At 46.3% G+C, this 25,792-nt stretch overlaps 1 protein-coding gene across 5 annotated transcripts in view; it reads left to right on the forward strand.

Moving 5' to 3' along the window:
- Nucleotides 1–25,792, forward strand: part of LOC140408460 (NEDD4 family-interacting protein 1-like) — a 180,595-nt gene that overhangs the window by 24,514 nt on the left and 130,289 nt on the right. For 4 of the 5 annotated variants that reach the window (XM_072495686.1, XM_072495689.1, XM_072495685.1 and 1 more), the window contains exons 3-4: nucleotides 3,094–3,218; nucleotides 8,048–8,114. In XM_072495686.1, coding sequence (XP_072351787.1) covers nucleotides 3,094–3,218; nucleotides 8,048–8,114 — 192 coding nt within the window. The remainder of the gene's footprint in view (nucleotides 1–3,093; nucleotides 3,219–8,047; nucleotides 8,115–25,792) is intronic. The other variant, XM_072495687.1, reaches the window with a different exon arrangement.

Genomic DNA, 25,792 nt, shown 5'->3' on the forward strand with positions numbered 1-25,792 from the left:
CATCAACCTGGTCTCCACAGCCTTGTGTGGGAGAGAATTCCATAGGTTTATCACCCTCTCCTCATCAAGTCTCTCCTCATCTCAGTCCTACGGCCTACCCCATATCCTGAGACAGTGACCCCTCGATCTAGACCCCCCCCCCCCCCCCAGCCAGAGGAAACAGCATCCCTGTATCCTTCAGTCCAACTCTGTCAGAATTTTATACATTTCAGTGAGATCCCCCTCTTATCCTTCTAAACTCCAGTGAATACGGGCCTAGTCGCATTTTTAGCGGGCATAATTAGTTTTCCAAAATTGAAAATGTAAACATTTTTTAAAAATACAATCATTTTGATCAGCTCAAAAAGTGATATTTAAAATGCCATAAGTTACGTCAAAAAGTCATACGTTTTATTTCATGACAAGATTTATAAGTTTTTTAAAATGCTTCATGTGAAGAGATTAATTTAAAAGTGTCATTAATTTGTAATGATTAGCCTAAATTTGCATTGGCTCCTCACTTGACATTTGAAATAGCGAATTCTCAGGAGTAGCATTGGTTAACCTCCTGCAATTGGGGGGCGGGGGGGGGGGGGGTAGGGCTGCTGTTGAATATATAAAACTGAGAGATTTTGTATTTGATGGAGATCAGTAAGATAAATCTTCTGCTCCGTGTGCTTCTGGCCGAAAATTAGGTCATGATGGGTGTGTCCATACCATCTGGACCACAGCAGTTCATGAAGGGAGCTCACAGCCATATTCTAAAGGGAAATTGGGGATGGACAATAATCACTGGTCTTTCCAGGACCTGACAACCAGTGAATAAATAAACAAAAAGTTATTGGTGTATTTTTAAATGGAATCTAGGCCAAGGTTAACAATGCAGTGTCTGCAAAACCAAATTCTCAAATGGTGAGGCAAAGGTTTTACATGCAATTATGAGCAAGATCTGTTCTGTTTTGTACTATTTGTCTATGAGGACTTGAGTGAATTTCCTTTTCAAAATAAATTGTAATGGGGCTTGGCAGTACGAATTGAATGGTCAGGTATATAAATATCGCTTTATCACAAAGTGTTGATCTTTCTTTTAACCACCAGAGCTATTCTAACCTAGTCCATCTGGCGAGGATGGTGTGGATTCTGGTCCAATGCCAGTTTTACACATTGCCGAATTTTGGGCAGGATTCTCTGAAAATGGGGCTACGACACCACGCCGGCAGGAAAAAAGGCGCACACGACTCTGGCGTCAACGGCCTCCCAAGGTGAGGAATTCTCACCTTTCTAGGAGGTTAGGTTGCCACCGGAGTCATTGGCACCGCTCCAGCCGGCGCCGAAGGGCCGGCACGAGTTCGCGCATGCGCGGAACGGCCAGCGTGATCTTGCGCATGCGCGAAGCGGCCAGCGTATTTCCGCGCATGCGCAGACCGACCGTGGCATAGTTCCGCGCATGCGCGGGGGTTCTCTTCTCCGCGCCAGCCCCCGGGCAATATGGCGGAGCCCTATAGGGGCCCGGCGCAAAGGAAAGAGGGCCCTCACGGAAACAGCCCACCCGCAGGATCGGTAGGCCCTGATCGCGGGCCAGGCCACTGTGGGGGCCTCCTTGGTGTCGGATCCCTCCCCCCCCCCCCGCATACTCACCTGCCAGGTCCTGCCATGTGTGAGGTGAGCAATTCACGCCGGTGGGACTGGCCAAAACTGGACATCGTCTCGGCCCATCGGGGCCCGGAGAAATGCCGGGGGGGGGCCGCTGTCAACGGCCTCCGACCGGCGTGGTGGGAATCCCGCTGCCATCCGATAAATGGCGCCGGAGAATAGGGCAGCCGACGTCGGGGCAGCGGAGCAGGATTCGCGCCTCCCCCCGGGTATGCCTGTAAGTACCCATCCACAAAGTTTTTAAAAATAAATTTAGAGTACCCAATTATTATGTTTTTATTTTCCAATTAAAGGGCAATTTAGAGTGGCCAATCCACCTAACCTGCACATCTTTGGTTTATGGGGGTGAAAGCCACACAGACATGGGGAGAATGTGCAAACTCCACAAGGACAGTGACCCAGGACTGGGATTCGAACCCGGGTCCTCAGCGCCGCAGTCCCAGTGCAAGCCACTGCGGCACATGCTGCCCCCCCATCCACAAAGTTAAATACCGTCTAACAGCCATTTTTTCCAGCCTCTCATTAATCAATTGCTGGGAGTGAGCAATGATAGAATACTTTGAGACGGCTTGGTAAAATGCTTAGGAAAGTAATTACAATTGGTCACGAGTCATTGCAGAGATAGTTGTTAAACCAATTTGCACTGTTCAGATTGAAAACACTCATTACTACTCTTAAGACCCATGCATTCATGCATTATCAAATGCGTTTTAAAACTGCAGCATTTATGAACCTACACATCGATTGATTTTTGTTAATATTACTCAGATCAGTACATCCCTTAAACTAAATTGCAAAGAGCTCAGTTTGAAATTGTTCACCAGTGGTTTGCATTGAATGAATCAATCATATTTGCCTCAGAAAGAGAAGTGTCCCTTTATATTTCATTTTCACAACAGCTTTTTATAGGAGCCCTCCTCCAATATTTTTATTCCCATTAATGTGCTGATCCTGCCCAATCGTATTGCTCTGTTATGACGATTCATGGGAAATGTTTTATTTGTTATGCTGATGAATTTAGACACAAATTTGAACCATCGTTTCAAATCGGAAAAACAGCCTGCAGGATTCTCCGTCGGTGGGATCCTTCGCTTTGCCGGCAGCGCACCCATGCCCGCTGGTTTCCTGATGGCGTGGGGTGGCCACAATGGGAAACCCCATTGGCCGGTTGCGGGAATGGAAAATCCTGCTGCCGGTGGGGGCGTGCCATGCCGGAAAACGGGGCTTGCGGGACAGAGAATCCCGCCCGATGCATTTTCCCCATTGTGCCCAAAGCTGAAATTCTAAGTTCAAATGATTCTTACATCCAGTGTAATTAATGTTCAGGAGTGCAATTGCCAATGTAACTTAACAAGGTTTATAATTCTGTTACCATCTGCTACATTTGCTTTTATTTATAATTCTGTAACTTTTAGAACTTTTTCAAATTAATGACTACTTTCATTTTCTTTGGTTTTTTAGTTGCATTTATATTTAACTGGATTGGATTCTTTTTATCCTTCTGCTCAACCAACACCATTGCAGGCAGATATGGAGCCATCTCTGGATTTGGGCTGTCTCTTATAAAGTGGATTCTTATTGTAAGGGTAAGTGTTTGATGTCTTACGACATGGTCACAAATGTTTTGGAATAATCCTACCCCTGGTGAAGTACACCTGTCATTTGTTGAACTAGAGAATATGCATTCTGTTAGTTTTACTGTAATTATGGGAGACATACCCATAATTGGCATTCAAGAAAGTATTTCATGACAAATGGTCTCAGAAGCCAAAATGTGCTGGATTATACCTGAGGAGAAGCGTTAGCCTGGATTTTAGCCCAGACATGGGCTGATATCTTCCAGCCTTTCCTGTCGGCGGATCTTCTTGTCCCGCTCTTGCACGGTCCCCAGCGCTGGAGGTGCGAGCCATGGAAAAAAACAATTGACGTCATCTGGCTCTGCAAAACATGTGATGGGGGAAGGGGTGGAAAACCCTGCATTGTGTCCCGGGCTGAGAAACTTGAAGAAGAGCATGTTTCCCAAACATCCTATAGATCCTTTCAATCATTTACTGTCAGTTTCCTGCCCAGAGGGTGGATGAATTGACAGACTGGTGGCCATTGGAACATGGAAGCCTCCAGCGGAAGGCTGGAGCTCAGAAGAGCAGCTAGGTCGAGTGTGCAGGTAGGGGGTTTGTATGGGAGTGGTCACTGGCACCTGCAGGGGGGGGGTGGCTCTGATTGTGGTCCAAGGGCTGTTGGAACCTCTGATGGGGGTTGGTGGCTTGGGAGCAGACAGATAGTCAGGGGCTGGGGGGAGGTCAGAGAAATGGTTAACTAGCTTGTTGGGCCTGCCGGAAACATTCCTGTTCTTACCTCATGGATCCAGCTCCTTGCACACATTTCACCTGTTGGCTTTCCCAACGCCTGGAAAAATCTGTCCGACTCAGTGAAAAATAAACTGAACATTAAAATAGATTGGTTGTTAAAATGAAGGTAATGAGCCTCATTATAAATATCAACTTGAGCTGAAAACATCAACCATGGTTGCGATTTAATTTTTAAAAAAGCAGAGACTATTCCGGGCAGGATTAGCGGAGTAATTCCCAGCACTTGTCAACTCCCCGACGTGACCCCCAGAACGTCCCCATTCGCCAACTCACCTATAACAGGGTCCCTGGGCCACCCACACCCCACCTCACATGGGCAGGGCACCCCGGGCCTGCTCCCCAGTGCAGGCAAAATGCCAGTGTGCCAACGTTTCACAGCCAGCCTGGCATCATGGCAGTGCTCCTTGGGCACTCTGGCCATGTCAGGGTGGCACCCAGGTGGCACTGCCAGAGTTTAAGGGTAGCACTGCCAGGGTGTCAGGATGGAAGGTACCACACCACCCAGAGGCCGACCACCCCAAGTGCTGTTCCGCCGGCCCCCGTTCGTGGGGACCAGTGCTAAATGGCAGCCGGCTGGGATCGCCTCAGTGAGGCTGATAGATGCCGGGTAGTCATTCGTTCCGGTGTAGACATAGTTACGTGTGCTTTTAAGGTCACTTAATAATGCAAGTCTGAATCCTGCCCATTGTGGATGGAAACCAGATGGCGACATCTCATGAGATCTGGTTAGATCCCGCGATGCGTATTGACCATTGGGAACCTCAGGTGAGTCCTGTCGCAGGATCTACTGGCCATGTTCCATCCTGATTCCGGCGGGACGTGGCCAGTGAATAGCGCCCCATGTTTCTCCCCATTGATTCTGCCTGACGTGCTGGACTGTACCAACATTTTTTTGTTTTTGTATCAGATTTCCAGTGTCTACAGTATTTTGCTTTTGTATTAGAGCCTAATTGTAATATTTCAATGAGCAACGACCCTCCTGCCCCTATAAATGGATTGGTAATTCATGGCTCCTCCAGCCACTATTAAAATAGCAAGGGAATAAGTTGGATTTCTGTTTTAGATGTCTTTGAATTTTGACCTGACACCGTTCCACTGTTTTTATTACGTTAAGATTCAACCCATTGACTGAAATGCGAAACTAATTATGTGAATGACAATGTTCTTTTTAATTAGTAATCTACCTTAATGTCAAGAGGGATGAACTTGATACAATATGGTTTCAATCATATTAAGTTTCAATGGTGCCTTGTTTCAGTTCTGCAAAGTTTCCACGTTGGTTGTTTTGTTAATGGGTACAGAATGTAATTGGCACCGTTACCAGGGAGAGAGCATGGAGGGACAGTTTTGCACATTTCTTCTGGAAGGATGGGGTTTTCCTTGAATCCTGTCGAAATTAATGGCACAACCTGACGTCATTTTTGGAATCTGTTTTCTAGTCCCAGCCAGCCAGGTTAAAAGGTTGGGTAACTGTCAGACGGGTAGGCGTCATCAGATTGTAGCTGGGGAATGGGGAGGAGTCAAGGTGAAATGGAGGTCAATGAGGATATTGGTGGACAGGATCGGAAGGTTTTTGAATGGTATGGGGATTCAATTGCTGGGAAGCTTGACAGGTTTGCTGTGTTGGCTCATGGGAAATGCTCCTGCTCCTCTTAACCCGCAAGCAATGCTGGAAAAACTTTACTTGTTTCACGTAGCAACACTGCGTCCTTTTGATTTTCAAGTTCGAAAAGGGAAGAATACATCATTGTGTATGCTTCGCTGACAGATCAATAATCCATTTTCTGTTGAAATACCTGAACCCCAGAGAAAACATTTTGAATCATTGACAGCTATCATTGAGGGGCTGTTTAGCACAGGGCTAAATCACTGGCTTTGAAAGCAGACCAGGGCAGGCCAGCAGCACGGTTCAATTCCCGTACCAGTCTCCCCGAACAGCTGCCGGAATGTAGCGACTAGGTGCTTTTCACAGTAACTTCATTTGAAGCCTATGAAGTGGGTAATAACCTGTCCACACCAAAGAGTTGAGTCAAGTCTATTTATTGGCAAAAGCTTTTGGGAGAAGAGCCGGCCCTCTGCAGTGCTCGCAGTCACCTTCTCAATTTTACAGCGGCAGTTAGCCTTTTTTATACATGGTCCTCATTAGCTTGAAGGGTTACATACATGACCAATTAGGTCCCCCTAGTAACAATTAGCTTCCAGTCACATTCTTCTGAAAACATTCGATAACTGATGTCCACAACTCCTTGTTTTCAGTGACAAGAATAGCAGGTGTCTCAACAGTAAACGGTTAGTTTGTTGCACTTTTATATCAGAACTTTGCAGAATCTTCCAATCTCATTATTGCAAGCTGCACCAGATCTTTGCAGAATCCCAATTACATTATTGCAAGCATAATTAAAACAGAGAGACCCTTAATTTTAACTTCTCCATGTACAACCCTTAATTTTAACTTCTCCATGTACAATTTTTACCTGAACACCTACTTGTGACAATAAGCGATTTTCATTTCATTTTTTCAGCTCTGACTCTTTTATCCCTGCTGTCAATTTTACAATATTTATTTACACAAGGTTAAGAGATTTCAAGGACTTGCAGTTTCTGTTATTGATGCTTTAAAGTATCTGAATGATTGACACTTTATTGAGTTATGAATAAAGGACTTTTTAATATAGTGGAAAGTAATGAGTGAACTTCTAAAGCTTCTTTTAACACATAATATTGTCACCATAGGGTTCATTGTTTTTATAAAATGTATAGTGGGTCCATGGGCTTGAAGTGCCATAGTTTGGCATAAGGTAGAAGAAGGGACCATGAGGGGTGGGAGGAGGGACATTACTTAGCGTAGGGGGCATGAGGAGCCATGGAGGTTGATGGAGAGGTATAGCTCAGAATAGGGAGCATGAGGGACCATGGGAGGAGGCAAAGCTTGGCATCGGGGGCATGAAGATCCAAGAAGCATGGGTGGAGAAGCATAGCTTAACATAGAGGGCATCAGTTGCAATGGGAGGTGTGTGAAGGTGCATAGCTCGGCATGAGGGGCATAAGGAGGACCTTTTGAGCTCACCTTTTGAAAGGTTCCCTCATGTAGATTATATGACTCACGACTGCCCTGAGTTGCCATTAACCACGACTCTCGAAAAACCTGGTCCTGCCCCATGAAGAATTGTGGAGTACCCCAATTCATTTTTTTTCCAATTGAGGAGTAATTTAGCGTGGCCAATCCACCTATCCTGCACATCTTTGGGTTGTGGAGACAAAACCCACGCAAACACGGGGATAATGTGAAAACTCCACACAATGACCCAGAGCCGGGATCGAACCTGGGACCTCGGCGCCATGAGGCAGCAGGGCTAACCCACTGCACCACCGTGCTGCCCTAGGTCTGGGCTTTCGACCCGAACCAACTTGAACCCTTTGAAGGCATTCCTAAAACTCAGACACCCGGGAATAGGGTCAGGAATCCAGGAATCGGGACCCACACATCACTTTTGAAAGAATCCTGACTCATTGCAAATCCTTGCCTCCATTACCTCAAAATCCTTCCTTGAGTATGGAGCTGAAAATTGTACTCAATAGTACTCCAATTATTCTCTCACTAAGGATTTTATAGGTTTAGCACAATGGGCTAAACAGCTGGCTTGTAATGCAGAATAAGGCCAGCAGCGCTGTTTCAATTCTTGTACTGGCCTCCCCGAACAGGCGCTGGAATGTGGCGACTAGGGGCTTTTCACAGCAACATCATTGAAGCCTACTTGTGACAATAAGTGATTATTATTATATAGATTCATCATTACACCTCAACTTTTATACTCTATACCCTTTTCTATCTGTTTGTTTAAATGTGAGGTATCCCAATTAGCATGCTCAAATAAACAAGAACAGGCTTGATGAATTGATACCCTCTGTGCATGTCTGCAGTCATGGTGTGGCTACATTAACAGCTTGGTCCACAAGATTCAATTTTTTCCCTTGTGTATGTTGCTTGAAATTGGGTTTCAGTGGCGATTTGGCTTGTGATTTAATGCAAATATTTCCTTTTCCAGTTCTCGGATTATTTCATCGGCTATTTTGAAGGGAAAATTTGGCTCTGGTGGATCTTTCTTGCTGTTGGTAAGATGTTTGCCGAAGTGATTTACTTTGGTTTGTAGTTTTCTCTTGCCAAATCCGAGTGCTTTAAATAGATCAGTCGAGAATGCAAGTTTGATAGATATGATATACGTGAAAATAAAAATTATAATAGCATCTCTCATTAGCCTAAAATCATTTTCAGTTGCATTAACATTAACACATTTTTATTCATGTTTCTGCTAGCTTAGTGCATTGAAATATTTAAGATTAATTTGTTTAACAAATTGATTTAAAAATAGGTTAAAAAGTATCAGACCAAAGAATGTCATCCAAACGTTTAGTATTTATTCACAAATTTGCAAGAAGTGATTTATTGGCGATGATTGATTGTGTCTGTCCCCTGTGTTAGGTCATGAGATGTTTCAATTCTCATCATGTGTTATATTCTCATGAAAGACCCCAGGGTAGAAGCATTATAAAGAGCTCCACTGTCACTGCACCCCTTTGTTATGTCACTTGATGCCACGGCTCATAATTCAGATTGGAAGTTGGAGACCAGTGATTTCCATGGGTAAAAAGGAGGAAATCAATCTTTGCAAAATTAGAATCAAGGAATCCCTACAGTGCAGAAGGAGGTCATTCGGCCCATCGAGTATGCATCGGCCCTTGCTCCAATAGAGCACCCTACTTAGGCTCAATCCCCTGTCATGTGAGAGTACCTTTAAGACATGGATGTTTAAGCAATGTACCTTTAAGAAAACAGTGATGTCAGAGAGTGGGTGGAGCTGAGGTCAGGTCAGCCATTTTGCAGTTTAGTTTTGCAGGTTTTTGAAAAGAGCTTGTGTTTGCACTGAGCTGGATCTCTGACATAAAAGATCATTTGGGTGATTTAAACTCATAATAGTAAAACCTTTAACCTGATGTGATTTTGTTTAAAGGTGTTAAGTCTCTTGGAAGTTTGAAGGAAAATGTTAAGGAATTATTTACTGTTGCAATATTTTCTGAGTTATCTTTGAAGTAAGGGGTGTTAAGAGATCCAATGTTTATTTAAGATGTTGAGTTGAGTTCCTGGAATAAACAGTGTTTTGTGTTCAAAAAACCCACGTGTCCATAATTGTAATCCCACACCTAGGGAAAAGCTGTGTACTAGGAAAAGCAACAGATCCATTAAACGGAGAGGTTGGTTGAACTCCATTATATATTTTGGGGTTCTGAAAATGCCTCACCCATAACAATTGGGGGCTCGAGGGGGATAAAAGTCTATCTACTGGATTGACTTTTGTGAACTTAAAGACAGTGAAGGATTGTTGCTTTTCCGGTGTGGTATTTTAGTTCAAGTGAGGAGAGTGTTGTGAACAATGGCTCTTTCAGAGGCTCAGACGTTTTTTGGTGTGGAGAATGTCACACGTAGTACTTTACGGACAGAAACGAAAAGCAGACTGTTAGATTTGGCAAGAACATTGCAGCTAACATTATCTGACAAAATGCGAAAAGATGAGGCCATTATGGTGGTGGTTAAGCATTTAAAGTTGCCTGAGATAGAGTTTGACTCATTGGAAATGGCAAAAATTCAGTTGCAAATTAAACAAATGGAACATGAGAAAGAATTAAAGCAGTTTGAATATGAGAGTGAGAGAGAGGAAAAAGAAAGAGAAAGAGAGAGCGAGGAAAAAGAAAGAGAAAGAGAGAGAGAGGAAAAAGAAAAGGAGAGAGAAGAAAGGAGAAAAGAAAGAATAGCCCTAGCAGAACAAAAAGAAAAAGAAAGGGAGATACAGATCAGGGAAAAAGATAAAGAGAGGGAGTTTGAACTTCAGAAAATGGGCATGAAACATGACAATCACTTAAAATTGGCAGACGTAAAGGGAAACGTACAGTTAGATGATAGTGATGAGGATAGTGAGAAAGAGCATCATAGTCGAAGGCTTGGTGGGAATCTATTTAAATATGTCCAAGCATTGCCAAGGTTTGCCGAGAAGGAAGTGGAAGCCTTTTTCATTTCATTTGAGAAGGTAGCTAAACAAATGAAATGGCCACAGGACATGTCGGTGTTACTGATTCAAACAAAGCTGGTAGGTAGAGCTAGTGAAGTGTTTGCATCACGACCGGAGGAGGTTTCTGGAACGTATGAGGAGGTGAAGAAATCCATCTGAAGTGCATATGAGCTAGTGCCTGAAGCTTACAGACAAAGGTTTAGAAATTTAAGGAAATAATTTGGTCAAACATACATGGAGTTTGAAAGGCTCAAACAGAGTAATTTTGATAGGTGGACAAGGGCTTTGAAAATAGACCAAACATATGAAGCTTTGAGAGAAATTATACTTTTGGAGAAGTTTAAAAATTCAATTCTTGATGTAGTGAAAACTCATGTGGAAGAACAGAGGGTTAAAACTGCGAGATTAGCAGCGGAAATGGCAGATGATTATGAATTAGTTCATAAATCAAAGATTGGTTTCCAACATCAGTTTCAGCCGGTGAGGGATAGAAACTGGGGACATGAGAAATACTCAAGTGGAAAAGGTAAAGGTGATCTGATGGGAGACAATAAAGAGAGTGTACCTCAGATTAAAAAAGAAATCCAGGAGGGTGGAAAAGAAATGAAAAGTTTCAGATGTTTTCACTGTAATAAACTAGGCCATGTAAAGTCACAGTGTTGGTGGTTGAAAAAAAGCACTGGAAAGGCTGATGTGGTAAAACAGGGTAAGACAGTGGGATTTGTTCGAGTAGTACAGGAGGTGCAAACGATTGTACAGCCTGTTCAAGAAGTAATTGTTAAGAAGGTGCCAGATGTCTTTAAAGAATTTACTTGTGTGGGTAAAGTTTACTCATGTGTATCAGGAGGAGCAGGTGAAGAAGTCACAATTTTCAGAGATACAGGGGCTAATCAATCTTTAATGGTAAGAGATGAGGAATTATGTAGTTTGGGAAGAATGTTGCCAGAAAAGGTGGTGATATGTGGAATTCAGGGTGAGAGGAGTAGCGTTTCATTATATAAGGTAAGGTTGGAAAGTCCAGTAAAGAGTGGTGAAGTGGTAGTAAGAGTAATAGATAAACTATCTTGTCCAGGAATACAGTTTATCTTGGGTAATGATATAGCTGGATCGCAGGTGGGAGTGATGCCTACTGTGGTTGATAAACCAGTGGAAAATCAGTCAACTGAAGTGTTGAAGGACGAATATCCTGGGATTTTTCCGGATTGTGTAGTAACAAAGTCACAGGTTAAGACAAGAGGAGAAATCAAAGAGTGAAGATGAAGTTGAAGTGCAATTATCAGAAACGATTTTTGATCAGATGGTTGAAAAAGAACAAGAACAGGTGGAGGATGAGGCGGCTATTTTTAGTTCAGGAAAATTGGCGGAGTTATAACAGAAAGATGTAGAAATAAAACGGATATATCAGAAAGCATATACGGAAGAGGAATCTGAAAGTATACCAGAGTGTTATTACCGTAAAAATGGTGTCTTGATGAGAAAATGGAGACCTGTACATATGCAGGTGGATAAAAAGTGGGCAGAAGTTCATCAAGTAATATTGCCGGTAGGGTATAGAAAGGAGTTGTTGTGAGCTGCACATGAGGTACCAGTGGGAGGTCATTTGGGAATAAGGAAAACTCAAGCTAAAATCCAGAAACATTTTTATTGGCCTGGACTACAGAAAGATGTAGTTAAATTTTGTTAATCATTTTCACACATGTCAAGTGATAGGGAAACCTCAAGCAGTGATAAAACCAGTGCCATTAATACCCATTCCAGCATTTGAGGAACCTTTTACAAGGGTCCTAATCGATTGTGTAGGACCGCTTCTTACAACAAAAAGTGGGAATCAATATCTTTTGACTGTAATGGATGTGTCTACTAGGTTTCCAGAGGCCATTCCAGTATGTAATGTTTCAGCTAAAAGGATTGTGGAGGAGTTACTTAAATTCTTTACTAGATATGGACTACCCACAGAAATTCAATCGGATCAAGGAACGAATTTTACTTCAAAGTTATTCAAAGAAGTTATGGATAGCTTAGGAATAAAACAATTTAAATCAACTGCGTACCATCCAGATTCACAGGGAGCGTTAGAAAGGAGGCATCAGACATTAAAGACAATGTTGAGGGCGTATTGTCAAGATTATCCAGAGGATTGGGATAATGGAATCCCATTCGTATCGTTTGCAATTAGGGATGCACCTAATGAGTCTACCAAATCTAGTCCTTTTGAACTAATTTTTGGTCATGAGGTAAGAGGACCACTTAAATTGATTAAGGAAAAATTGGTGGGTGAGAAATCGGAAATTACACTATTGGATTACATGTCACATTTTAGGGAACGATTAAATGGAGCAGGTGAATTGGCTAGACAACATTTGAAAGTTGCACAAAATGTGATGAAACGGGTAGCGGACAAAAAATCCAAAGTTCGTAGTTTTGCCAGTGGGGATAAAGTTTTAGTGTTGTTACCAGTGGTAGGGGAGCCTTTAAAAGCTAGGTTTTGTGGACCGTATCAGATTGAAAGGAAATTAAGTGAGGTGAATTATGTGGTAAAAACACCAGATAGAAGGAAAACTCACCGAGTGTGTCATGTGAATCTGCTTAAAAGGTACTTTGAAAGGGAAGGAGAGAAAAAGGAGGTTTTAATGATTCAACTCAAAGTGACAAACCAAATCCAGATGACTGTGAATTTGACATACTTCAAATTAAATTGGAAAATGAGGATGTTCTCAAAAATTGGGATGAATTGTTAAGTTACCTTCCAGAGGAAAAACAAACTGACGTGAAAGAGTTATTGATATCACATGGGCAAGTTTGTAGAGATGAATTCGGAAGTACTAAAATGGCTATACATGATGTAGATGTGGGAAATGCTGTTCCTATCAAACAACATACATATAGACTTAATCCTTTAAAATTGGCACAGGTTAACAGAGAGATTGAGAGTATGCTGAAGAATGGCATAATTGAAGTGGGTTGCAGCCAATGGAGCTCATCCATAGTGATGGTACCTAAACCAGACGGTACCCAACAGTTGTGTGGACTATCGAAAGGTGAATGCAGTTACAAGAACGAACTCTTATCGTATCCCACGTTTGAAGGATTGCATTGAGAAAGTGGGACAATCTGCTTTTGTTTCCAACTTCCAGACATGGAAAGAGCATTTAAAACATCGTATGGAGCTCTTCGATCAACTTCAGGAGGTGGGTTTGGTGATGAACCTAGCCGAAAGTGAATTTGGAGAAGCCCAAATCACTTTTCTTGCGGAGTTTCCGATACCCTCAAGACGAAGGGAGGCAATGCGATCTCTTAACGTGAATGAATTTGATCGAACAGCTGTGCAAAATTTTGTGGCGTGGTTACTCCACTGATGGAATTGCTGAAGAAACGTAAAAAAGTTCAGTGGACAGCGGACGTTCAACAGGCATTTGAGTGCCTGAAAGCTGTGATCACCAATGTTCCTGTATTGGATTGGATTTGTTTATTGTCACGTGTACCGAGGTACAGTGAAAAGTATTTTTCTGTGAGCAGCTCAACAGATCATTAAGTACATGGGAAGGAAAGGGAATAAAAGAAAATACATAATAGGGCAACACAACATATACAATGTAACTACATAAGCACTGGCATTTGATGAAGCATACAGGGTGTAGTGTTAATGAGGTCAGTCCATAAGAGGGTAATTTAGGAGTCGGGTGACAGTGGGGAAGAAGCTGTTTTTGAGTCTGTTCGTGCGTGTTCTCAGACTCCTGTGTCTCCTGTCCGAAGGAAGAAGTTGGAAGAGTGAGTAAGCCGGGTGGGAGGGATCTTTGATTATGCTGCCCGCTTACCCCAGGCAGCGGGAGGTGTAGATGGAGTCAATGGATGGGAGGCAGGTTTGTGTGATGGACTGGGCAGTGTTCACGACTCTGAAGTTTCTTGCGGTCCTGGGCCGAGCAGTTGCCATACCAGGCTGTGATGCAGCCCGATAGGATGCTTTCTATGGTGCATCTGTAAAAGTTGGTAAGGGTTAATGTGGACATGCCGAATTTCCTTAGTTTCCTGAGGAAGTATAGGCGCTGTTGTGCTTTCTTGGTGGTAGCGTCGACGTGGGTGAACCAGGACAGATTTTTGGAGATGTGCACCCCATGGAATTTGAAACTGCTAACCATCTCCACCTTGGCCCCGTTGATGCTGATAGGGGTGTGTACAGTACTTTGCTTCCTGAAGTCAATGATCAGCTCTTTAGTTTTGCTGGCATTGAGGGAGAGATTGTTGTCGCTACACCACCCACTAGGTTCTGTATCTCCCGCCTGTATTCTGACTCGTCGTTATTCGAGATCCGGCCCACTATTGGAGAATTGCAAGGGACTCTGTGGTCAGATTGAACTAAAGTATCTAAGATACTTTAAAGAGAAATGCCGAGGAGTAGAGGAATGGATGAATCGTGCAGAGACTTTGTCCAAAGAGACTATCAATCGAGAAGGATTTCGGTTGGAGGAAGAAGAACAAAGAAAAATGGACTATATTATTATACCTGTTTGCATGTGTTGTATTTTTTTTTAAAATGAAAAGGTATATTTACTGTGTGCATTTCTTAGTGGATGGTGCAAAAGTGAAAAATGAAACCATCTTGAAGTTGATGGTTTTTTTTTTTCTTGGGCGAGGTGTCATGTGAGAGTACCTTTAAGACATGGATGTTTAAGCAATGTACCTTTAAGAAAACAGTGATGTCAGAGAGTGGGTGGAGCAGAGGTCAGGTCAGCCATTTTGCAGTTTAGTGTTATGCAATTTAGTTTTGCAGGTTTTTGAAAAGAGCTTGTGTGTGTCTGTGTTTGCAGTGAGCTGGATCTCTGAAATAAAAGACTATCTCTGGATCATTTGGGTGATTTAAACTCATAATAGTAAAACCTTTAACCTGATGTGATTTTGTTTAAAGGTGTTAAGTCTCTTGAAAGTTTGAAGGAACATTTTAAGGAATTATTTACTGTTGCAATATTTTCTGAGTTATCTTTGAAGTAAGGAGTGTTGAGAGATCCAATGTTTATTTAAGATGTTAAGTTGAGTTCCTGGAATAAACAGTGTTTTGTGTTTAAAAAAACCCACGTGTCCATAATTGTAATCCCACACCTAGGGAACAAGCCATGTGCTGGGAAAAGCAACAAATCCATTAAAGGGAGAGGTTGGTTGAACTCCATGATACATTTTGGGGTTCTGAAAACGCCTCGCCCATAACACCCCACTCCTAGTCCCGTCACCCCACATAACATTTCGGCAATTTGGCATTGCCAATTCACCTAATAGCACATCTTTGGTCTGTGGGAGGAAACCGGGGTACCCGAATAAACCCACGCAGACACGGGGAGAACGTGCAAGCTCCACACAGATAGTCACCCAAGGTCAGAATCAAACCTAGGACCCTGGTGCTGTGAGGCAACAGTGGCGTTCACTGTGCCACTAGTTATTTCTAAGTGGAGACCACAAGACAGCACCTGAAGCCTAAGAAAATGTGTTTTTTCATGCTGTTTACTGTGTGGCGGCAGGTGTTTTCTATTATAGAGTTTTATTGATGATGGGGATACTACTGCTGAACAGTGCCCTCTCAATGGAGGAATCAACTTAGGCCCATCATTGGTTGTACTTACTTTCTGTAGTTGTTATTTAAAGTTTTGTTTTGCCTGATTTAACTTTGGCAAGACGTTCCGATGTACATTATGCTAGTTTTCTCAGCTAATAGAGAATGTTCGATAAGCTTGACGTTGATGTGTTGAGGAACTGCATCAAATAAGTTGGAAATTGGATGAGCACAATTCCACCCCGGAGCCACTGAAAGTCATTTTGATGAGGGAAGAAGATTCATTTACAGATTGGCAACCGGCCCATTCAGCCTTTATCCATTGAAAGTGTAAGATTAGAGATCCTTAACAATTACAAAGAAGTGAATCTAAACTCTCAGAAAAGATGACGGAAATTTAGTTTTTTTTGTTGGAGAAAAGATGAGACCTTAAGATAACACGGTAAAAGCTTTAAATATTGTTACAGAGAGTGACGAGACTGGCCGGTGCAATTTCTTCACTATTATTTAGGGTTTCGATATAATAAGAAATTAGACGAACACTTTAAAAAAATATATATATTTTTATTATGGCATTTATATAAACAGTAAATACAAAAAAAAGAGCAAGAAGAAACAGGAACATCATAATAAATAACTAGCTAATCAACACCCAACCCCCCACTGTCCTTCCCCCTCCTCCTGTCCTGCCTTCTCTTTATCCCCCACCCCCCCACTTTCCTACTGCCCACACCCCCTCCCTCTGCTGACACCTCAATCCAGCTTGAAAAAGTCGATGAACGGCTTCCACCTCCAGGCAAAGCCATCAACCGATCCTCTCAAAACAAACTTTATTTTTTCCAACCTGAGGACTCCGCCAGGTGGCTCACCCATGCCCGTGATTTCGGTGGCTTCAGGTCTCGCCACCTAAGGAAAATCCGTCTCCGGGCTATCAGGGAGGCAAAGGCCAGGACATCAGCTTCTCTCATCCCCTGGATTCCGGGTATTCTGACTCTCCAAATATCGCCACTTTTGGACTCAGGATCACCTTCACCCTCAACACCTTGGACATTACAGCCGCAAATACCCTGCCAGAACCCCATCAGTTTTGGACATGCCCAGAACATGTGAACATGGTTTGCGGGTCTCCCCCACACCACACACACCCATCCTCTACCTCCTCGCCAACGTCATGTGCCCCAATAAACTACCTTAAGCTGGATAAAGCTAATCCTCGCACACAGCGGAGATGCATTCACCCTCCTCAGAGTCTCCTCCCACAACCCGGCCTCCATCCCCCCCCCCCCCCCCCCCCCCCCCCCCCCCCCGCCCCCCCCCCCCCCTCCTAGTTCCTCCTCCTATTTCCGTTTGACATCTATTTGGGCTCCCTTTCGGTCCTTTAGCTCTTTGTAAATCTCGGACACCTGACCCTCACCCATTCTTTCCCTCGATAGCACTTTATCCTTTAATCCCAAGGGCACAAACGGGGAATAGATGACACCTGCTTCCTCACAAAGTCCTGAACCTGTAAGTATCTAAACCCATTCCCGCTGGGCAGCTCATATTCCTCCTCCAGATCCTCTAAGCTCACAAAGCTGCCCCCACAAACAGGTCCCCAAACCGCTCGATCCCTGCCCGTCCCCACCCCCAAAACCTCGCGCCCAGTCCCCCCCACCGGTACAAACCTGTGATTGTCTCAAATCTGTGCCCATGCCGAGGCACCTTGCAGCCTCAGATGCTGCCATCACTGTCCCCTAACCCTCAGGGCCGCCACCACCACTGGGCTTGTGCAGTACTTGGCCAGTGAAAACAGCAGAGGTGCCGTCAACAGTGCTCATTTACTCGTTCCCTTACAAGAGGCTGCCTCCATCCGCCACCATGCCGACCTCCCTCCCCCATTACCCACTTCCTAACCATGGTTATATTAGCTGCCCAGTAATAGTTCATTATATTTGTCAAGGCCAGCCTGCCCCCCCCCTCACCCCACCCCTCCGCCACACCAACAACCCCTTCTTAATCTGCAGGGTTTTCCCCACCCACACAAACCCCATAATCAAAGCGTTGAACTTCTTAAAAAGTGACGAAGATCGGGAGGTTCTGAAAGACAAATAAGAGTCTCGACAGCACCCTCATTTTCACTGTCTGCACCCGCCCGCGAGCGACGGTGGCAACATATCCCTCCTCTTAAAATCTTCCTTCATTTGTTCCACCAACCAAGCCAGATTCACCTTATGCAGCTGCACCCACCCCACACCACCTAGATACCCAAGAACCTGAAGCTCACCCCCACTACCTTGAACGGTAGCTCTCCCAACTTTCTCTCCTGCCCCCTGGCCTCAATCAGGAACATCTCACTCTTCTCCATATTTAGCCTGTATCCGGAAAACCGGCCAAACTCCTCCAGGATGCTCATGATTCCCCCAGTACCCCCCAATAGGTCCAAAATACACAGCAACGGGTCGTCTGCGTACAGCGAGACCCTGTGCTCAACGTGCCCTCCCCACCCCCCACAATCCCTCTCCAATTCCTTGATGCTCCAAGTGCCATTGCCAGTGGTTCTATTGCCAAGGAAAAAAGCAACGGGGAGAGTGGGAAACCCCTGCCTTGTCCCAGGATGTAACCCGAGGTACATCGAACTCTCTCGATACCTCTGCACACTTGCCACCGGCACCCTATACAGCAGCCGGACCCAGTCCACAAACCCCTGCCTGAATCCAAACCGTCCCAACACTTCTCATAGATACTCCCACTCCACCCAATCGAAAGCCTTCTCTGCATCCATTGCCACTGCCACGTCTACATCCTATCCCTCTGGGAGCATCATTATCACGTTTAATAATCTCCTAACATTCGGCAGCAATTGCCTCCCCTTTACAAACCGCGTCTGGGCTTCCTCTATCATCCACAGCACACGGTCCTCGATATGCAAGACCAGTATCTTTGCCAGCAACTTAGCGTCCATATTTAATAATGATATTGGGCAGTAGGACACACACTGCTCCGGATCTTTATCTTTCTTCAATATTAGATAATGTAGGAGGGAGACTGGCCCATTCAGCCCTCTCACATTCCATAGGACCAGCCTGGTGGGGGAGGGGGTGGGGATGGGGGGGGTGGGGGCCGCAGCCCTCTCCCCCCTCCCCCCTCCCCTGCGGATCAACGTTATCCTTTCTTGGGCCAGCCCCCGGCCCGTGTCACGCGACCCTCCAGATCCACCCTCGGATGCCCACCCGTCATCACTCCTTTTCTTGCTGCACCACAGCAGCCACACCTTTGTCAGCAGGCCCCCCCCCCTTTCTCCCTTCCCTAAATAAAACAACAACCCCATCCCCCTCTTCCACGCTAACCACCTGGCCACCCCCACCGTGCCCCCATTAGCTAGCCCGCCCAGCTAGCCTGGCAGCCCCCGCCCAAAGCTACCAAGCCTCCTGCCACCCACTGATTTCCCTCCTCCCCACTCGCATACCTCCATGAAGCAAACAGCAAATAAACACGAAAAAAGGTGCACTCACCCTCGAAGCTCCCCCAGCGTCCCACCTCCAAACCGAACAAAACATCTCAGAGGAGAAAAGACAGAAAAAATTAACATCTCCTCACACCTCCTCCAAAGTTCAGTGTCCTCCATCTCCTGCCAGTCCATTGTCTCTTAAAAATTCCATCGCTTCGACTTCGGGTGCGGCGATGACCAGCTAAGTCGCACGTTTCGGCAGCTCCCGGTGGAACGGACTTTTGGGCTCTTAATAGGAGCCCCAACGGCAATTATAACGGTTAAAAACACTGTGCGGTAAACCAGAAGAGAATCCCCCCTGGACACGGATGGAAAAAGGAGAGGAAAGTGGCCGGATTGCGGTGGATCCTTTAGAGCAGCGGCAAGGAAGGCAAGCAAAAACCAAGATGGCGTCGGAAGGTGGCAGTTTAATATGGGGCCCTGAACACCACGAGTTTTTGAAATGCTGCGTGGAAGAGCTTAAAAAGGAGATAAAGAAGGAGCTGTTGGCCCCGATATTACAGGCGATTGAAGGGCTAAAAGATGAGCAAAAGACCCAGGAGCGGGAGCTTCGGGTCGTGAAGGCAAAGGCTGCCGAGAACGAGGACGATATACAGGGCCTGGTGGTGAAGACGGAGATGCATGAGGCACACCATAAACGATGTGTGGAAAGGCTGGAGGTGCTGGAGAATAATGCGAGGAGGAAGAATTTAAGGATTCTTGGTCTTCCTGAAGGTGCAGAAGGGGCGGACGTCGGGGCATATGTGAGCACGATGCTGCACTCGTTGATGGGATCGGAGGCCCCGACGGGTCCGCTGGAGGTCGAGGGAGCCTATCGAGTTATGGCGCGAAGACCGAGGGCTGGAGAAATTCCTCGAGCCATAGTGGTGAGATTCCTCCGTTTTAAGGACAGAGAGATGGTCCTAAGATGGGCAAAGAAAACTCGGAGCAGCAGATGGGAGAACGCGGTGATCCGCGTATATCAAGACTGGAGTGCGGAGGTGGCGAGAAGGAGGGCGGGCTTTAATCGGGCCAAGGCGGTGCTTCATAAAAAGAAGATCAAATTTGGAATGCTGCAGCCGGCAAGACTGTGGGTCACATATCAAGGGAAGCACCACTACTTTGAAATGGCGGATGAGGCGTGGACATTTATTGTTGAAGAGAAATTGGAATGAGTGGGTTATTAAAAAAGAACGTTTGAGACAAAGTGGTGGGGCGAATATGGGGGGCGAAGAGGGGGGAAAAAAGGGGGGAGAGATGATTTTTATGTTGTTAATCCTGCGACCCGGTAACTTTTCTCTCTTCCACAGGTTGTGGGGGAGGGAGGAAGGGAGGTGGAGGAGTTGGGGGCGTTGGCCATTGGGGGCGGGGCCAAAAGGGAAGCGCGGGCTTTGTTCCCGCGCTATGATAATTATGGCGGGAATAGGGAAGCAGGAAGGAGGGGGCGTCGCACGGTGCGAGCCGAGGTCACGGGGGGAAGCCGAGGTCGGCCAGAGTTTGCTGACTTCTGGGAGCAACATGGGGGGTGTAACTACGCTAGTGGGGGATCTAGCGGGGGGGGGGTGGGAGGGGGGGATTTACTGGGTTGCTGCTGCTGGGGAGAAGGGGGAGCTGGTATGGGGTGGGGTGGGCGGGGCGGGGGGGCACCGCCTGGGGGGGACACAGCTGCGTGGGAACCGGGTGAGGAGCTGGGTAAAAGGGGATGGCTAATCGACAAGGGGGGGGGGTAAAGAGCCCCCCAACCCGGCTGATCACGTGGAATGTGAGAGGGCTGAACGGGCCGATAAAGAGGGCACGGGTACTCGCACACCTAAAGGAACTTAAGGCAGATGTGGTTATGTTACAGGAGACGCATTTGAAACTGATAGACCAGGTTAGACTACGCAAAGGATGGGTGGGGCAGGTGTTTCATTCGGGGCTAGATGCGAAAAACAGGGGGGTGGCTATATTAGTGGGGAAGCGGGTAATGTTTGAGGCAAAGACCATAGTGGCGGATAGTGGGGGCAGATACGTGATGGTGAGTGGCAAATTACAAGGGGAGGCGGTGGTCTTAGTGAACGTATATGCCCCAAACTGGGATGATGCCAACTTTATGAGGCGCATGTTAGGACGTATCCCGGACCTAGAGGTGGGGAAGTTGGTAAAGGGTGGAGATTTTAACACGGTGCTGGAACCAGGACTGGACAGATCGAGGTCCAGGACTGGAAGGAGGCCGGCAGCAGCCAAGATGCTTAAAGACTTTATGGAGCAGATGGGAGGAGTAGACCCATGGAGATTTAGCAGACCTAGGAGGAAGGAGTTTTCGTTTTTCTCCTATGTCCACAAAGTTTATTCGCGAATAGACTTTTTTGTTTGGGAAGGGCGTTGATCCCGAAGGTGAGGCGTATATGGCTATAGCTATCTCGGATCACGCTCCACATTGGGTGGACTTGGAGATAGGGGAGGAAAAAGAACGGCGTCCACCCTGGAGAATGGACATGGGACTAATGTCGGATGAGGGTGTGTGTCTAAGGGTGAGGGGGTGTATTGAAAAGTACTTGGAACTCAATGATAATGGGGAGGTCCAGGTGGGAGTGGTCTGGGAGGCGCTGAAGGCAGTGGTTAGAGGGGAGCTGATATCAATCAGGGCACATAAAGGAAAGCAGGAGAGTAGGGAACGGGAGCGGTTGCTGCAAGAACTTCTGAGGGTGGACAGGCAATATGCGGAGGCACCACAGGAGGGACTGTACAGGGAAAGGCAAAGGCAATATGTAGAATTTGATTTGCTGACTACGGGTACTGCAGAGGCACAGTGGAGGAAGGCACAGGGTGTACAATACAAATATGGGGAGAAGGCGAGCAGGTTGCTGGCCCACCAATTGAGGAAAAGGGGAGCAGCGAGGGAAATAGGGGGAGTGAGGGATGAGGAGGGAGAGATGGAGCGGGGAGCGGAGAGAGTGAATGGAGTGTTCAAGGCATTCTATGAAAGATTATATGAAGCTCAGCCCCCGGATGGGAAGGAGAGAATTATGTGTTTTCTGGACCAGCTGGAATTTCCTAAGGTGGAGGAGCAGGAGAGAGTGGGACTGGGAGCACAGATCAAAATGGAGGAAGTAGTGAAAGGAATTAGGAGCATGCAGGCGGGGAAGGCTCCGGGACCGGATGGATTCCCAGTTGAATTTTACAAGAAATATGTGGACTTGCTCCCCCCGCTACTGATGAGAACCTTTAATGAGGCGAGGGAAAGGGGACAGCTGCCCCCGACTATGTCAGAGGCAACGATATCGCTTCTCCTAAAGAAAGAAAAAGACCCGCTGCAATGCGGGTCCTATAGGCCTATTTCCCTCCTGAATGTAGACGCTAAGATTCTGGCCAAAATAATGGCAATGAGGATAGAGGATTGTGTCCCGGGGGTGGTCCATGAGGACCAAACTGGGTTTGTGAAGGGGAGACAGCTGAATACGAATATACGGAGGCTGCTAGGGGTAATGATGATGCCCCCACCAGAGGGGGAAGCGGAGATAGTGGTGGCGATGGATGCCGAGAAAGCATTTGATAGAGTGGAGTGGGATAATTTGTGGGAGGTGTTGAGGAGATTTGGCTTTGGAGATGAGTATATTAGATGGGTACAGCTGCTGTATAGGGCCCCGATGGCGAGAGTGGTCATGAATGGACGGGGGTCTGCATATTTTCGGCTCCATAGAGGGACGAGGCAGGGATGTCCTCTGTCCCCATTATTGTTTGCACTGGCGATTGAGCCCCTGGCAATAGCATTGAGGGGTTCCAGGAAGTGGAGGGGAGTACTCAGGGGAGGAGAAGAACACCGGGTATCTCTGTATGCAGACGATTTGTTGTTGTATGTGGCGGACCCGGCGGAGGGGATGCCAGAGATAATGCGGATACTTGGGGAGTTTGGAGAATTTTCAGGATATAAACTGAACATGGGGAAAAGTGAGTTATTTGTGGTGCATCCAGGGGGGCAGAGCAGAGAAATAGAGGACTTACCGCTGAGGAAGGTAACAAGGGACTTTCGCTACTTGGGGATCCAGATAGCCAAGAATTGGGGTACATTGCATAGGTTAAATTTAACGCGGTTGGTGGAACAGATGGAGGAGGACGTCAAGAGATGGGACATGGTATCCCTGCCACTGGCAGGGAGGGTGCAGGCGGTTAAAATGGTGGTCCTCCCGAGATTCCTTTTTGTGTTTCAGTGCCTCCTGGTGGTGATCACGAAGGCTTTTTTCAAAAGGATTGAGAAGAATATCATGAGTTTTGTGTGGGCCGGGAAGACCCCGAGAGTGAGGAGGGGATTTTTGCAGCATAGTAGGGATAGGGGGGGACTGGCACTACCGAGCCTAAGTGAGTACTACTGGGCCGCCAATATCTCAATGGTATGCAAGTGGATGGGAGAAGAGGAGGGAGCGGCGTGGAAGAGATTGGAGAGGGCGTCCTGCAGGGGGACTAGCCTACAAGCTATGGTGACGGCGCCTTTGCCGTTCTCACCGAAGAAATACACCACAAGCCCGGTGGTGGTGGCTACTCTGAAAATCTGGGGGCAGTGGAGACGGCATAGGGGTAAGACGGGAGCCTCGGGGTGGTCCCCGATAAGAAATAACCATAGGTTTGCTCCGGGGAGAATGGATGGGGGATTTGGAACATGGCAAAGAGCAGGAGTAACACAATTGAGAGATCTGTTTGTAGATGGGACGTTTGCAAGTCTGGGAGCGCTGACCGAAAAATATGGGTTGCCCCAAGGGAATGCATTCCGGTATATGCAACTCAGGGCTTTTGCGAGGCAACAGGTGAGGGAATTCCCGCAGCTCCCGACGCAGGAGGTGCAGGACAGAGTGATCTCAAAGACATGGGTGGGGGACGGTAAGGTATCAGATATATATAGGGATATGAGGGACGAGGGGGAGATTATGGTAGATGAGCTGAAAGGGAAATGGGAAGAGGAGCTGGGGTAGGAGATTGAGGAGGGGCTGTGGGCTGATGCCCTAAGTAGGGTAAACACATCGTCCTTGTGTGCCAGGCTAAGCCTGATACCATTTAAGGTGTTACACAGGGCGCATATGACTGGAGCACGGCTCAGTAAATTTTTTGGAGTAGAGGATAGATGGGCGAGATGCTCGAGAAGCCCAGCGAATCACACCCACATGTTCTGGTCATGTCCAGCACTACAGGGGTTTTGGGTGGGGGTGACAAAGGTGCTTTCGAAGGTGGTGGGGGTCCAGGTCGAACCAAGCTGGGGGTTGGCTATATTCGTGGTTGCAGAGGAGCCGGGAGTGCAGGAGGCGAAAGAGGCTGATGTTTTGGCCTTTGCGTCCCTAGTAGCCCGGCGCAGGATACTGTTGATGTGGAAGGAAGCCAAGCCCCCGGGTGTGGAGACCTGGATAAATGACATGGCAGGGTTTATAAAGTTGGAACGGATTAAGTTTGTCCTAAGGGGATCGGCTCAAGGGTTCACCAGGCGGTGGCAACCGTTCGTCGAATACCTCACAGAAAGATAGAGGGAATGGAAAAGAAGAAGACAGCAGCAGCAACCCGGGAGGGGGGTGGGGGGTGGGGGGAGGAACCAGAAGGACTCTCAGGGATGTTAGTGTACATGTATAATATGTATAGGTTGTTGTTACAGGTAATTGTATATTGGACTGTTGAATTGTATTTTTGGAGAGTATTTATTTGGGACAAGGCAGTCGCCATTTAGTTTTGTTTTCTAATTTTGATGTTGTTTATATATTATTTATTTCTTGCTTAAAACTGGCCATTGTTATTTATATTGTTATCTTACTGTGTAAAGGATACACAATGTACTGTCATGGTTGGCCAAAAATTTTGAATAAAATATATTTATAAAAAAAAAAAAATTCCATCGCTTCCTCTGGTGTTCCAAAATAATGTTATTGGCTGTTAAAAGTCACCCAGAGGCCGGCGGGTACAATATCCCAAACTTCACACTTTTTAAAAGAGGGCACCCGATTAAACCCGGCTTTCCTCTTCGCCAGGTCCGCGCCCAAGTCCTGGTACATCCGAAGCTCGTTACCTTCCCACAAGCATCTCCTCGTCTGCCTCACCCATCTCAGTATACCATAGAAAGCATCCTATCTGGTTGCACCACAGCCTGGTATGGCAACTGCTTGGCCCAGGACCGCAAGAAACGTCAGAGAGTCGTGAACACAGCCCAGTCCACCACACAAACCTGCCTCCCATCCATCGACTCCATCTACACCTCCCGCTGCCTGGGGAAAGCGGGCAGCATAATCAAGGACCCCTCCCACCCGGCTTACTCACTCTTCCAACTTCTTCCATCGGTCAGGAGATACAGAACATAGAACATAGAACGTTACAGTGCAAGTCTGAGAACACGCACGACCAGGCTCAAAAACAGCTTCTTCCCCGCTCTGACCAGCCTCCTAAACAACCCTCTTATGGACTGACCTCATTAACACTACACCCCTGTATGCTTCACCCGATGCCGTGTTATGTAGTTACATTGTGTACCTTGTGTTGCCCTATTATGTATTTTCTATTATTTCCTTTTCTTCTCATGTACTTAATGATCTGTTGAGCTGTTCGCAGAAAAATACTTTTCACTTTACCTCGGTACACGTGACAGTAAACAAATCCAATCCAATCCAGTATCTTTTTCTTATCCAGGAACCGGTGGAGATGCACCACCATCGCTCTCGGCGGCTCGTTCGCCTGCGGCTTCCTAATCAGCGCCCTATGCGCTCGGTTGACCTCC

This window comes from Scyliorhinus torazame, chromosome 3 (assembly GCF_047496885.1).
Source record: "Scyliorhinus torazame isolate Kashiwa2021f chromosome 3, sScyTor2.1, whole genome shotgun sequence".
In the NCBI taxonomy this organism is placed as follows: domain Eukaryota; kingdom Metazoa; phylum Chordata; class Chondrichthyes; order Carcharhiniformes; family Scyliorhinidae; genus Scyliorhinus; species Scyliorhinus torazame.